Source organism: Sciurus carolinensis, chromosome 14 (genome assembly GCF_902686445.1).
Source record: "Sciurus carolinensis chromosome 14, mSciCar1.2, whole genome shotgun sequence".
NCBI lineage: Eukaryota > Metazoa > Chordata > Mammalia > Rodentia > Sciuridae > Sciurus > Sciurus carolinensis.
This window is the reverse complement of record NC_062226.1, coordinates 19879076-19894269: the sequence shown is the minus strand read 5'-3', so window position 1 is coordinate 19894269 and position 15194 is coordinate 19879076. Positions and strand designations below refer to the sequence as shown.

General features: G+C 62.2%; 1 protein-coding gene across 4 annotated transcripts in view; it reads left to right on the top strand.

Annotated features, from left to right (window-relative positions):
- The window catches only part of Col27a1 (collagen type XXVII alpha 1 chain), a 127612-nt gene that overhangs the window by 48225 nt on the left and 64193 nt on the right, over nucleotides 1-15194 (top strand). For all 4 annotated transcript variants that reach the window (XM_047524083.1, XM_047524084.1, XM_047524082.1 and 1 more), the window contains 3 exons: nucleotides 6404-6457; nucleotides 8307-8351; nucleotides 14777-14830. In XM_047524083.1, the coding sequence (XP_047380039.1) occupies nucleotides 6404-6457; nucleotides 8307-8351; nucleotides 14777-14830 (153 nt within the window). The remainder of the gene's footprint in view (nucleotides 1-6403; nucleotides 6458-8306; nucleotides 8352-14776; nucleotides 14831-15194) is intronic.

Genomic DNA, 15194 nt, shown 5'->3' with positions numbered 1-15194 from the left:
TGCACCTTGTGTATGCCCCTGCATTGTGGTAGGAAATAGTTTTTCCCCTTGTTTTGGCATCTGCAGGCATGAAGAAAGAGCCCGGGCACAGAGAGATTAAGTAACATGCCTGAGGTTGCACAGCAAGTAAATAACGAAGCTAGGATTCTAGATGGGTGGGTTTGTCCTCAAGGTTGCTGATCTCCTAGGGTCAATAGTTGATGCTAATCTTGTAAAAGTCGATTTCCTACAGTCTGCACCTGGCTAGAAGTTATTTCTTCCTGTTATTTCATTATTCAGAAGGGGAAACTGAGGCTCGGAGGCAGAGTGGCATGTCAGAGGTCCCCATGTACAGGGAGGACAGGCCCAGGACTGTCATGGAGGCATCTTTCTTGCAGGCCTGGCCCCCATGCATGGCTTAGGCTATCCTGGTCCCGCCAGTTCCATGGTCAGCCAGGCCCTGGGCCTCCTGTTGCTCGTTGCTAATGGAAGGGAGCGTGGGGGAGGTTAGCCCTGGACAGGGAGCAGCAGCACTCCGGGACCCTGGGGAGGGGCTGTCTGATGTGGGGGGGCGCGTCCTCTGTTGCAGCATGGCAGGATCCAGTCCCGCCCTGGGAGCCGGCAGAGGGTCCCCAGCAGAGACAAGCCTCTCGACGGCCCGACAGCTGCGGCGTGCGCTGGGGTCCAACACCTGCCACCCTGATGTGGGGCAGGAGGAGCACTGACCCTCAACCTCAGGCCAGGCCCCTCAGGCAGGGAGAGTCAGTGACCACCCGCTGGGTGCCCACTCCAGTGGGGCAGATGGGTGGGCGATCACTGAATAGGGAAATGGAGGAAAGAATGATGAAATGAATGTCCGATAGTCCAGAGTGCTGAGCGAGGACAGGGGACAGTGAGGCCTTGGAGTGTGGGCTGAGTTGGTCTGGGAAGTCCTTCTTGCTTCATGAGACACCTGAAAGAGGTGAGGATAGAGCTATGTGGCTTTCCAGGGAAGAACATTCCAGGTGGCGGTGAGAGCAGGTGCAAAGGTCCCGGGGCAGGAGCATGCTTGGTTCGAGCTTTCTGAACTGTGGTCTTCTCATCTAAGAAATGACGATTGTGTCTAGCTCATGAGACCACTGCACTTGTTACATAGTAAATAATAGCATCGCTTCTATTTGTAGCTTCCTGGATGGCTGAGGGGCTGCCTGTGTCATGTGGCTGGAGGCCAGTGCTGTCACCTTCTCTGGGGCCCGCTTCCCATGACCTAAGTTGCAGAGTGGGAGCAGACTAATTACTCAGGTTGCCTGGGCTGGGGCCCATCCCCAGGCCCACCTCTGGGGCCCCCCTCGGGGGATTGGTTCAGCCTCTATCCCAGGAGCCTGGTAGGACTGCTCCACAGATGAGATGGAGACTCAGGGAGGTGCCGTGTGTTTGCTGAGGGTCTGGACTGGACTAGAAAGCGACCAAAGCTCTCAACTCCTGCCCAGAGTGCAGCCCCAGCGGGCTCTGGTTCCAGAACCTCCTGAGCATGGAAGAGGCGAGACCCGGGAGCTCTGGGTAGCCTGGCTCTTGCAGCCTGGCATGGTGGGGTGGTGCCTCTGCTGTACCCGCCACCTCCTACCTCCATGCCGCACCCACCTCTCCCTGCGGCGGGCACATTTCCTCCTTGGGTCCAAAGCTGTGCGCTGCTCATGGTGGAGGTGACATGCAATCGACCCCCCTGGCAGACGAGGCCACTCGCTCATTTCCCAGCCAACAAGTGTTTATTGAGCACCTGCTACATACCAGGCACTGCAGACAGCACTGCAGTCAAAACAGACACACCCTTTGGTCACAGAGCTTCAATTTCAAGGGTGGGGACTACCACCAAGCAGAATGAAGAGGGCAGAACTGGGGCCCTCAGCACCTTTAAGGGAAGCCACATTCCTGGAGGCCCTGGGTGTGCCTGGTGTTTGAACCCCATGTGGTTCCCCCAAAGAGCCTTCAAGATGAGATTGATATTCCCTCTTGTCCAGATAAGGAAACCGAGGCTCCAGCTGGCAAAGCCATCTGTCCCGAGGTCCACTGAGGCCCCAGACTCGACCCTCACAGCCCACAGCTCCTTTCTGCTTCCTGCTCCCAGGCTTTAATCCCCTCAGATCAGCCCTGACCCCGGCATGGGAGCGGCCCCGCGCGGGGGTCAGGAGAGGACCCAGCCTCTGCGGCCAGCAGCCCTGAGCCCACGCGGCACCCCGCCCCCCCGCCACAGCCAGCGGACTGCCGTGTCCACCGTGGGTGTCCCAGGACCGCGCACTCGCGAGTCCTTGGCTTTCTCGATGCCTCCCGGGGGCTACCCTGCCGGGCCACGCTCTCCCTGAGCGACACGAGCGGGATTCCTCCGCATCGCGGTGGCCGATCACTCCGCCGCCATCTCCGCTGGAATGTTTCGAGAAGGGGACGAGACGGGAGGCGAGGCTGGCCTGGCTGCAGCTGCGGCCGAGAGGGCCGCCGAAGCTGCAGGGCCAGCAGGCTCCTCGTGGGGGCTGGGAGATGCTGCAGCAGGTCCCCCGGAGCCACCGTGGGCCTGCGGGGAGGCCGGCCAGGGTCCAGGCCCGCAGTCGGGAGGGCGGAGGCGAGGCAGGGGCAGCAGGGTCCCGTCCGGCCGGGGTGGCTGGAATTTGCCGAGGGATACCCGCTGTCGGCTGCCCGCCGGTCTAACTCCGCGCATGTGGCTTCAAGCCCAGCGCCTCGCGTTCCCAGGCTGTGGGAAGCAGGGAGACCAGCGGCCGAGCGCTGGTGTCTCCAGGACGCGGAGGCCCACGAGGGGCAGGGCCCGTTGCACGGGGTGCCCTGGGCTGGAGTCTGAGCTGTTGACGACTCGGGGATCCTGGAGGGAGCTCTGCCCACCCCGCTTCCGTTCTCTGGTGCATTTCCTAATGGACTGACTGCAGGACAGGGTACTAACACTCGGGCATTGTGAGGAAACCTGCAAGGGGTCTTTCCCTGTCGGCACACTTGGGGTCCTGCCTCTACGTCAAGTGCAGTGGCAAGGAGCAGGTTAGACTTGTGCAGGAACTTTCAGGCTTTGGAGGGTTAATGCTTTGTGAGGAGGTCCGAGTTCTTTCTTCAGGCCCCTCCTGGAGGTTGTCTGTTATCCCCACTGTTGGTATTAACCTAACTAGTCAGTGGTGGCCCACTGGCATTTACCAGGGACCGGCTGGTAGAGCTGGCTGTTGTGCGGGCCAGGGAGCCGAGCCTCAGAGGCGTGGCCAGGGCTTCTGATTCTGATGCTCCTGTATCCTGCCCTGGGGGCAGGCAGTCGGATAGACCCTGCCTGGAGGCAGGAGAGTGTCTGAGCTGGCCTTGGAGGTGGTCTCAGCCCTTGGCGTCCTGCTTGGGACGTGGTCACGGGGCCCCTTGCTGTCTGGACCCCGGCTCCTCTAAGCTGTGGCCGCCAAGAGAGCCTCAGCCCCAGCTCTCCTGTCTCCCCCGGGGCCCGGCTCTGCTCAGAGGACCAGGCGTTCAGTTCCCAGAGGGGCCCGACCCGGGGCGGGAGGCACCACGTGGCTGGACCCGGCAGGGAGCCCAGCTCATTCCTTGGGCCCCGGGCCAGCCAGCTGCAGCCAGGACGTGGCCTGCAGAGGACGGGCCTGCTGCCACTGGGCTGGGGAGCTCACATGTGGTCACCTCGCCCGAGCAGGCATGGCCAGGGAGGCAGGTGGACAAGTGGGACCCCACGTCCGGCTCGGTGCCACCCCGCTGAGATCCCGAGGGCCCGCGCGCTGGAGGCCCTGGGTGACTTCTGGAGAGGGGCCATGCCCCTGGAGGGGCTTGGCGGAGCGAGGGGCTTCCAGGCCTCAGTCCACATGTCACCAACGCCTGTCATCCCAGCAGCCACAGCAGCTCGGGAGGGCAAGGCAGGAGGAGCGTGAGTTCAAAGTCAGCCTCGGCAACTCAGCGAGGCTGTCTCTAAACAAAACATCAAAAAGGGCTGCGGATGTGACTCGCTGGTTAAGTGCCCCTGGGTTCAATCCCCAGTACCCTCCCCGGCCCCCCAAAAAAAGAACGCTGTGAGCCCCTCCACCGGCCTGTCCGGAGAGCCCCGGCAGCTCTATAGCGCTGTCCTCTCCCCGGCTGTGCATAATACAAACCCGATGCCTGGAGGGAAGACAGGTGGAGATGGGTGGGCACCATGTGTCCACGCAGAAGCAGTCTTCCATGTTGGCCGTGTCCTCCTTGGTGCAGGAGTCCAGGGCTGTGATGAGCCACTGGAAGGACCCCAGGCTGGCCCTAGTCCAACCCTATAGAGAGCAGCGGGGAAGACCGCCTGGGTTCAAAGCCCAGCCTTGCTATTCCATAGCTGGGTGACTTTGGACAAGTGTCTTGACCTCTCTGGATCTCAGTTTCCCCATCTGCAAAATGGGGCCAATCAAGGGTCTGTTGGGAGGTCATGCTGCTGGAGTTGGCTATTGTCCTCGGGCTGCATTGTGTCTGTGGAGGTGACTTCCCTTGGGGTGGTGACTTTTCCCTGCTTCAGAGGCTGCTACATGTTGCTATGACCTGCTGGGAGCCCGTGGGCCCAGTGGTCACCGTGTTCTCTGTGGGGTAGCAGGCAAGGCCCTGGATAGAGGAGCAGGCCTGGCACGGGGAGGTGGCCTGGTGGCTGGGCCCTTGGGCCAGCCTGGAGCCGCCTCTGAGTGGAGGCCTGTTGGGTGGAGACCCTCTTGCTGCTGCTGGTGAGTCCAATGTCCTCTGCCACTGCGGTGGGCTCAGGCCCCTCTCTGTCTCGCCCCTGGGAACCATTCTGTGCCTAGGGGAAGACTCCCTCCGCCTGACCTGTCCAGCTTCCGCCCAAGCTAGATGGTCATTAGAGGTCTCAACCTGGGCAGGATAGAAGGTCCAGGGAGGGCCTGTCCCCGGTCACACGGCCAGCCTAGGGTAGACCCAAGGTCATTCCTAGATTTAGAGAACAGAGCAGGGACCTCTCAGGTCATGTCCCGCAGGAACCACGTGGTCAGCCAGGTGTGCAGCTGGACAGCAGCCCCCTGCCACCTCCAAAGCCAGAAGTGGGACCCCAGTGCCTTCAGAAAGTGGCCCTGACCACAGTCCACCTGGCTGATGCCCTTGATTAGGGAAGCTAGAACTTTCCAGTGGGGACTCCAGGCTCAGGTGGAGTTAGATGTGCCCGCAGAGATGGACGCGCACCTGCGCACCCACGCACACACCTCGCCGGCCTCTGCAGCCAGCGGGGCACAGCCAGCTCCTGCCAGCGGGCTTCTCCTGCACGCTTCCCAGGAGCGAGACAGAGTCCAGAGCGGGGACCAGGTTTAGCTCTGCTGCAAACTCGCTCTGTGGCCTTGGCCGTGTCCTCTGAGCCTCAACTCCCTGTCTGCTGGACGGAGCTAGCAGCCCCTCCCTCCACATGCATGTCAATCACCAGCGAGGTGCTGCTGCAGAGCGAAGCCGTCCCCGCATCCCCGTCCCTCCCGGACCCCCTGGGGGATGTCCCCCTGACCCAATCTTCCTGGGTGGGCACGTCCAGGTCTCCGAGCAGCCCCCAGAGGCCGTGGGGCTGCTTTGCTCGGCTCTGGTTTTCCGGGGTGACCTCTGCGGCCTCAGCCACCCACTGGGCTCCCCAGTCGTTTCAGAAGCGAAAGCGCCCCTTCCGCCTGGGCAGCCCTGCCCTGCCTGGAGAGCCCTGCTCCGTGGTTTATGAAGTTTCCCTGGAACAACAAAGGATCCATGGGGAGGTGGGACACAGGTCCCCCCAGACTGCAGGCCGAGGACTCGCCTCCCTTTTGAAGTCAGCACGTGTCCCCACAGCCCCAGAGCTGTCCCCACGGCTGTTTTCCCAGCTGTCCGGTCCCCAGGGAGCACGGCAGGGTCTTCAGAGTGGGGTCAGAGAGGGACCGCTGGGTCAGGCCTGCCCAGGAGGCCATAGTGGTCACCAGCAGCGACCTGGCCACGTGCCCTTTTGCCTCCTCGCCTTATCTGTCACGGGGACCCTGAGGCCACAGGGTGGCTTTTGAGGGGCGCATGGTCATCACAGATCTGAGCTGAGAGATGCCCAGCGAGGACCCTGGGAGCCCCGGAAAGGACCCCGTCAGGCGTCAGCCAGCAGCTGCTGTCCGGGGGCTGCTCCCTGAGGCCCCAGTTTGTGTCCCTCCCACGTCACCGGGACCAGGTCCCAGATTAGGGGGCTGGCGTTTGTACCATTTTTTTTTTTTTTTCAAAGACTCCACGTAGTAAAGAAGAGGGTCACCTGGCCGGGTCCTCCAGAGTGGCCCGTCCCTGAGAAGTTGTGTGTGAGTGTTTGTTGGTGGCAGGGGTGACCTCAGCATCCCGCCGCCTCCCAGGTGGAGGGCATGAGACTGCCCAGGCCTCGCGTCCCCCTGGGGTGTGGCTCAAAGCCACTGCAGGTCCCAACCCTAACCTACAGGTGTTTCTTCTCTCCTGCTCTCAGGGGTTCCCTGGAGACTTTGGGGAGAGAGGCCCCCCTGGACTCGATGGAAACCCCGTAAGTATCGCGAGTGTTCGGGGGCTGAAGAGAGATTCGGGAGCCGGGACTTCGGGGTCGGAGACCTGGGTCAAATGCCAGCGCTGTGACCCACCGCCTGGGTGTCCTTGGACAAGTTCCCTGAGTTCTCTGAACCTGTCCTTTCTCCTGTGGGTGCCCTCTGACACCCCATGGGGAGTCCCAGCCCACTGGGCTCCTGGGCTGCTCCCCACCCCCAGGCTGGAGGAGGGTTCCTGGACCACTGCCCATCAGAGGGGCCCCAGCTTCTGCCATCTTGTAAGCAAGGGAAATGTTTATGGCCACTGCAGCCTGGGAGAGCAAATGGCAGGCAGGCCTCTTTGGAAAGACGAGCCGCGTTCCCAGGAATCTCCACCGCGGGCGTGTTTATAGAGTGTGTAAATAACCCGAGGCCCAGGCTCTGTCCGCGGAGGAGCAGGTCAGCCTGCCCCGGGGAGCTGGGTCTGCTCTTCCCCTCCAGTCCTAGGCTCCAGGCCCAGAGGGGAGAGCGCACGCGTTCTCTGCCTGGGTGCTGACCAGGTCCAGCGCCCCCTGGAACACCTGTGGGGATCCCCGTCTCTCCGTGGGGCTGCCTGAGCAGTCACACCCAGCCGAGTCCTTTGCAGAGGCGACTGCGGGGTCCACCATCAGCACCCCATTATGTGTTGATTGGGTCCCACCAATTCTGGAGACTCACCCTGCTCCACTCCTGCGGGTTGAGGCCTTGACCTGAGCCAGGTGCACCTCCCAGGGTTTGAATCCTGTCTGCCGGGCCTGCGAGTGTGGACAGTGCACCTCCTCATCCCAGCGAGGATCAGAACACCCGCCTCTGCGGGCTGTCGTGAGAAGGGAACGAGGTCAGGAAAGGGACCACCTGGCACAGGGTTCAATGGATGGAGTCACTAAGATGCGAGGTAGCCACAGGGCAGTCCCTGTCCACAGAGAAGTCCTGGCCACCTCCCCATGCATTGCACAAGACCCAGTGAGCTGGGAGGACCCCTGGGGACAGTGAGGAGAGAGGGGAGGGGACATGCCAGGTGGTGTGGGAGGGGAAATCAGGGCCTTTCCTCAACACTTGACTTGCTGGGTGACCATTGCAGCACGTTAGGATGAGAACCTTCCAGAAGTTTCCATGGGAGACGCAGGGCCGTCTTTCTCCTTAGGGCCTAGCAGAGCAGAGTGCGGGCAGCCCTGAGCCTGCCAGAGCTGGGCCTCAGCCTCTCCTTTCGAAGCCGAGGCTGCTGCTTACAGCGCTGGCTGTGTCCTCCATGCCTCTGTGTCCCCCACCACGTTGGGGCAGCCCCGGGACTGACGCTCAGGGAGACCGCCCCGAGACGTTGGCCGTCCCCTTGGCTTCCCAGAGCCTCCCGTTTCTATTCTCCACTCCCTCCACCTGTCCTCGGTGTGAGCAAGGGAGATCCTCGCGGAGATCTGGGGGCTGGGACTTAGAGGGCCACCACGCGCCTGGCCCATCTCCCGCTCCCAGCTGGACGGAGGAGACCAGGGCAGCCTGGAGTGGGGGCGGAGTCTCGAGGGCCCTTGCACCTGACCTGGGCCTCGGGAAGCCCAGGTGGTGCCCGTAAGGGGAGGCAGCCCCCACCTCTTCATCCCCTGGGGATTCTGCCCATCCACACCTACAACGGGAAGACTCCAGGTCTGGAAGCCCCGCCTCCCCACTTCACAGACAGGGCAGGGGAGGCGGGCAGGGGAGGAGGGGCCCGTCCCAACTCCAGGCCACACGCAGGAGAGGCCCTGGGGCCCGTGACTGGAGCAGGGATGGCCACGCCAGATGCCCACGCGGAGGGGGCTGGGAGGGAAGCAGGACAGTAACCACCTGTGTCTGCGTTTGCAGGGAGAGCTGGGCCTGCCAGGGCCTCCAGGAGTCCCCGGCCTCATCGTAAGTACACAGATGCCTGGGGACCGGGTGGGGAAGAGTGGCAGGTGGCTGCAGTGTGAGGAGCAAGCCGAGCTCCCTGCAGGGGAGGTTGAAGAGCTCCCTGTGTCCTCAGACCCCAGGAGAGCCTGGGGAGCAGGACAGTCCAGCCTGGACAGGAGGCTGCTGTGTGAACTCAGGTGGGTCTCCTGCCTTCTCTGAGCCTGCGTTCCCATTAGTTAAATGAGGAGTCGTGCCGGGCCCATGACTGCCGTGTGTGTTCATACTTGCTGCTTGTTCATTGTTTCTGAGGTCTGGACAGGAGACAGCCTGCCTGTTCAACAGGTGAGGTGCTTCCTGTCCAGAGGCAGGAAGTGGCTGTCAGAGGAGCTGAGATACTGGACTGTGTCAGGAGTCTTCAGAACCGAGTCATGGCTCTGCCACATCCTTGCTGTGTGACTCAGGCCAAATCCCTGACCCTCTCTGAGCCTTAGTTTTCTCATCTGTACAGAGGAGAGTAGAATCCCCTTGGAGGCAGCACATGTACAGCGTGTGGCCCAGGATCTGGCCCTCAGTAAATAATTAATGGAAAATACTGTTGAATCAGTCACTGTTATTCATCAGTACGACAGTTATCGGTGGGAGAGGGTGCTGCTGTTGATCAGCCCCCATCTGAGATGCCCAGGACTGAGGCCTGTACGCAGGGGGCAGGAAGGCTGGGCAGGCCTGGGGGAGCAGCCCACAGGCCAGTGCCAGGCTTGCTGCTGAGCCTTCAGGGGTGAGTCTTGGCCTTGGGCCCAGGAGGAGGGCCAGCGAGTGGGAGAGCTGGAGTCGTTCTGGGGGCGTTGCCTGGAGTCTGCACCCGTCTGCTGTCCTCTGGGTCATTCCTTACGGAGTTTGAGTCTGTGAGAGACCTAGGTGGGGGGCACAGGTAGACTGTCCCCTAGCTTGACAGATGGGCCAGTTTTGCCCTGCAGCAACTGTGCCAAGAGCTGCTCAGAGGGAGGCTGGAGAAGGCCCCTGGGAGGCTGGAGAAGGCCCCGGGGAGGCTGGAGAAGGCCCCGGGGAGGCTGGAGAAGGCCCTGGGGAGGCTGGAGAAGGCCCCGGGGAGGCTGGAGAAGGCCCCGGGGAGGCTGGAGAAGGCCCCGGGGAGGCTGAGGCCCCCCCTTGCTCAGGGGAGGGCCCAGAGGTACCTGTGGATCTGCTCGTGTCAGATGGCGGGAGCAGAGTCTGGATGGGACCTGAGCTCACAGCAGCCCGCGTGGAGATCCTGGCCTTGTCCGGCTCTGTGGACCTCACTTCTGGATCCCCTTCCCTGAGCCTCGGGGACCCCCCTGTAAAAGGGGGACATGGTTACCATCCACGTGGGGACTGCAGGTGCGCACAGGGAATCCCACCCAGGGCCGAAGGGCAGTCCTGGAGCCAGGCAGGCAGGGTGCACACCCACCACCCATTCGTAGCAATACTCAGCAAATTAGGAGCTTCCTGGTGCCTCGATTACTGCATCTGTAAAAGGGGGATGATATTAACGCTTAACTCGGGATTGTCGTGGGCATTTAAATCAGCCGGTACGCGTGACGTGCCCAGTTCAGAGGAGAGCCCAGGAAGTGCTGTGGTAGCCATTGGCGTTGTGACGTCACACAGGCTGGTGCTCCTGGAACACACGCTGCGCGTCCCCCTAGCAGCTGTCTGTCTGTGTGCTGAGCCCAGGACGGGCTCGCGTCACAGTGGACGTGACGTGGTGGTAGAGTTGCTGCTGGGGACTCGTGAAGCCTGCCGTGGTTGGGGTTGTGGGTGTTCACCCATGAGTCATGCCCGTCTGGTCCCTGGTGTCCGCCTGCGGGACTTGGCCATGCACGAGGGACTGGCCTGGATGTTTTGGAAAAAGCAGCATCTGCCATGCGAGTTAGAGAACTCTCTGGAAGTCGTGTAGTCCGACTCCTGAGCCTGACAGGGAACCCCTCCTGGAGCCTCGTGGTCCTGCAGCGGGTGGCCGACTCCGCCCGGGACCCCCTGGGGTGGGAGCCCTCCCTCGCTGGGCCTGGGGTCCTCACAGAGCCCTCATCGCTCAAAGTGTTCCTGTCCGGGAGCCCCAGTGGGCCTGGCCATCCCCGCAGAGGCTGTTCCAGGGGTAAGATGGTCACCGTCGGCTCTGCCCAAGAATCCTGGTCCCCAGAGCTTTTGGAAGAGATGTTTACACACCCTGACTGTCGTCCTTGGCATGTGCCCCTGTTTGTCATCATCCCAGGCTCCGCTCCGTTGGGTCCTGAGAGTGGCAAGGGTGTTGCTTGGCCGCCGAGGTGCAGAATCTGGAGGCGCAGACGGTGCCCTCCGGCCTGGCCTCCCGACTCCACAGGGCTCCTTCCCTCCCGCTCTCCGTGATTAGGGCTGCCAGATAAAACACAGGACGCCCAGTCACTTTTGAATGTCAGTGCAGTATTTAGGACGCGTCTGTACTGGAATATCATTCACTGTCATCTGACATTCAAATGGACTGGGCTTCCTGTCTTTCTGCATCCGGTCTGGCGACCCCATTTGCCTTGGGACTTCACAGAATCCCATTTGCCAAATGGGAGAACTGAGGTCCTAGGTCAAGGACACACACAGGCAGGAGAGGATGGGGCAGACTGGAGGCCGGACTCCAGCTCCTCCTGCAGGGCATTCCTCTTCCTGTCCTCCCTCTGAGGGGGCCAGACTCTGGACACCCCTGTTTCTCAGGCCCTGTGTCCTCTGCACATGCCCCTTTGCAGAGAGCTGAGCTCTCCCTGTGACTGTGCCAGCCCCGTGTCCCCCGCTCCCTCTCCCTGTTCTTGGCCTCTGCTCCCCTGCTTGGGTGCCATAGTGAAACCCTTTGTCCTTGCACCTGGGGGTGCCGGGCTGGACCCCAGCCCACCGAGTCCCCACTGTGCCCTAAGCAAGTGCCCCCCTTCACCCTGAATTCTTGGGAGCAGCAGTTTCTATAACGGGGGGAAAATTTGCCTCCTTAGAGTTGGAAAGAAAAGGAAGTTTCTCCCCAGGAGCTGAGGAAGAGGGCCGTGAGTCACCTGTGGTTTTCCAGAGGATGTGGGTTTTTAGCTGAGCAACGGGAATTCCACGTATTGATGATCATTAGTGTGGAGATTCACGGTTATCCAGTGCCTTGTCCGGCCAGCTGAGGGGACGTGCATGCAGACAGAGCCGAGCCGTCCGGGGCCTGCGGGGGGAGGAATGGCGGGAGAGGACCAGCTCACAGTGACCGACCGTCCGCCTGAGCGGTGCGCCTGACGCCTGTTGGGCTCTGCAGGCCTGTGAGGCCCAAGGCCACCAGCTACGAGTGCACACTTCACACTTGCCACTCAGGCCTGAATGTCCCCAATCCCAATAAGCTGCCAGTGGCTCCTGCGGCCTCCGAGGTGAGAGGGCTGGGAGCCCCTCTTGGTAATGGACTCCCTTTGGCTGGCTGCAGGAGACTGCTGCATCCAGATCAGCTCAACAAAGACCAGTTCTGTCTGTTTTATTCAGAGCAACACATTAATGAGATCCAAAGAACCTGTGATCCAGCCAAAAACCCAGCACGCGGGCATGGCGGGCAGTCCGCTGTCTTCTGTCCCTGGCTGATTATCCGACTTTGTTTCTTTGCTCATAAAGGCAGTCGGGAGCCCCTGTAGCCCACCTGCACCAAGACCTCGTGAGCCTGACCCTGCTGAGTATCCAGCTGCCACCACAGCCCTGTGAGGGTAGGGGTGGGACTGTCATTTTGCAGTGAAGGAAACTGAGGCTCAGAGAGGGCAAAGCGCTTGCCTGGAGTCACACAGCTGGCAAGCTGACCTTGGCCTGTCTCTAGTTCAAGCTCTTCAGCACAGCTGCACGTCGCCAGCTCCGCAAGGCCTCTGTGGAGAACAGACAGTGGACGCGTGGAGCGTGGGCTGGAGGTGCCGGGAGCCACCCGGGTGTGAGGGATGGTGCTCAGTAGGACCATACAGGAGCCAAGACGGGCCAGATGCACTTAGCTGCAGCCACTGTCCTCGGTGCTTCTGGAAGGAGGCTTTGGGCCTTCAAAGGAAGTTTTATAGAGCACCTTCTGGTGGCCACACCCTGGCTGGATGCTCAGAGGTGAGATCCCCAGATGGGGCGCCTGCCCTGGGTCTGGTGGCAGGGCACGTGGTAGCCCTGTTGGCACACAGATGATGGCCACGTGGGGACAGCTGCGGGTGAAAGGCGCAGGGCTGTGGACCTGGCAGGGTGGTGCCCCCTGGCCTCTAGGATCAGTGGAGTGGGGGGCGCTCACAGGCTGAGTGTCGGCCAGAGCTCCCCAGGTGTAGGACGCACCTGAGCTCCATCTGGGCTGTTGTCGGTGACCAGTGTGTCCCAGCCAGAGGAGCAGCAGGGCAGGGAGGGAGGAAGGGCCTGCCCATACCTGCTGCGTGGGCACAGGAAGTGCTTCAGTTTTCCTCCAGGGCTCCCTGCTTGGAGCCCAGGGCCCACCCGAGCTGTGAGCACGGACCCACTCGGGCTCGGACAGGCAGACACCTGTTGGGGTCTGGTGCTGCCTCTGCTGCCTGCTGGTTCCTTGATCCGGATCAGGTGCTTCTGGGTCTGAGCCTCGGTTTCCTCATCTGTGAAGTGGAAGGGGGCAGACAGATGCGGGTCCCCGTGGGTCACCGCGAGCCGAGGGCGGGGTAGCAGTTAGCCGTCGGTAAGGGGTCTGGCCCACAGTGGGGGCCTTTCAGTGGCTGCGGACAGGTCCGCGGTGTTCCTGGCGGGAGTCTGGAGACCTAGGACAGAGCCCCACGGTGCCTGGGAGCTCGGAAACGTGGGCCCAGGACCCAGGCTAAGGGCCTTCCTCGTGGTGCTCTTCTCTGGGGACCTGACGTTCTGCGATGGTCCCCCAGCCACGCTCGAGGGTGTCTTGTGTGCACTGACAGATGCTGCATGAACTGTCCTGGGGACGGTGGCCGGCAGTTTCCTCTGTCCTCCCCCTGCTTTTATGGGCCAGACGGGGGGTCCCTCTCAGGGGGTGACCTGTCCCTGTGAGCTGCTGGTGTGGCCGCCCGGTCTGCCCCATGGCCAGGGTCCCTCTCCCGGGGGTTTCTTCCCCCTGGGGGCTGGAATCCTTCAGGGGACGCACACCTGCCACGCTCAGACTCCGTGGAGAGTCCTGGGGGGCGGGCTCCCGCGCCTGCTCCTACTGAGTGCAGTCCCTACCCAAGCCGCCTGCAGGCCTGGAGCCTGGAAGAAGGAGCCTTGTTCCGGGGCTGCCGTCTGTCCGGGGAGCAGCCTCCTCCCCGCAGCCTCCCTGTTGATCGCACACCACAGGGAACTCTGGGCGGCCACCTTCATCCAGCAGAGGCGGGAGCCACAGCCAGAGGCCATAAAATGCGACTCTCCGAGGGCTGGCTTTTCCTCCTCGACCCAGCCAGGGCTCTGCCTTCTCCACTCCCTCCCCTCAGTCCTCCCCAAAGACTTCAGAACCGCCTAGAAGCTCTGGCGACGACTGCCTGGCCGTCTCCCAGCTCTGCCCCTGCTCTGAGGCATGGCTGGAGCCCTGACCTCTAAGACCCTCAGTCTCCTCGTCTGCAGTGTGGGCACAGTAGTGCAACGGGTCTTTAAGGGCTGTTGTGGCTGTAAAGGGCTTCGTGGCTCAGTGCCTGGCAACAGAGTGGCTTCGGTATGTGATTGTGGTCAGGAGGCGCAGGTCTGCTCTCTTGGTGACACAGCTTCTCCACGGGCGTGAAGGCAGACTTGGGTAGCAGAGGCTCAGCTGGCAGGTTTGTCAAACTCAGTGAAGCCGGCATCCTGTGGTCCAGTGAGGGCGGCATTCGCCGAGGCCACCCCACCAGCCAGGCCAGGGCAAGGCCAGGCAGCAGTGTTCTGGGGACGGCAGCGGATGGGCACCAGCTCTCTCCTGGGCAATGCGCTGCCCAGGCCTGGACCTTTCTGCAGGAGTCAGGCGGGAACGTGATTTGGGAGACCTGCCACTTCATCCGGAACTGGGGTTTCTTCACCTCTCTTCCCTTCCACTCTGTGTCCCTCCCTCCCCAGGGACTGAGCCCAGGGCCTCCCACATGTTGGGCAAGTCCTGCTCCACTGAGCCACATCCGCAGCCCTGACCTCAGCACTTGCGACTCTGGGGTGGACCATTCTTTGTAGTGGGGACTGTTCTGTGCCTTGCAGGACACTTAGCAGCATCCTGGCCTCTCCACCCCTCGCTGCCAAGGGCCGGCGGGGAGAGGACCAGCTGGCAGCCCTTTTGAGAAGTGCTGGTGGACAGCAGCAGCCATGGCCTGGGCCTGGCCGGGTCCCTGTGGGCTTATCCCCGCACCTTTGTGGACGTAAACAGGAGCGACGGTGCTGATTCCAGGCCAACCGCAGGCGTTGCGTCCTGGAGGGCCCAGCCCGGGTCCCTGGGCGTCACCCCACCCTGCCGGCCTCCTGGGCCACCTCTCACAGCAGCCTCTTTCTCTTCCCAGGGTGACATGGGAGCACTGGGTCCGATCGGCTACCCGGGACCCAAGGGCATGAAGGTAAATGAGGGCTTCCCTCAGCTCGGGTCTCACTGCAGCCAGAGGAAGGGCGCCTGGGGGATGCCGGGCGGGAGGGTGCCCCGCGGGCGCTGGACAGCAGCTGGGTCTACTGGGAGCTCGGTTCCTCCCTGGCTTCAGAGCCAGCTGTCATCTGTATGTCATTTAGGCCAGATGTCTTTATTGGACACCAGCCCTCTAGCTGAGCATGAGTCCAATGTGGTTCCGGGCTTGGGGGTCATCGCCAGGGCCATAGAAGCCGTAAGGGGCAACAGTGGACCCTGAACAGGAGGAGCAGACGGAGGACAGGCCAGTGCTGCTGGGACCCTGCTGGGGACAGCTCAGTCTGGCCTCTTCCCGCAGCATT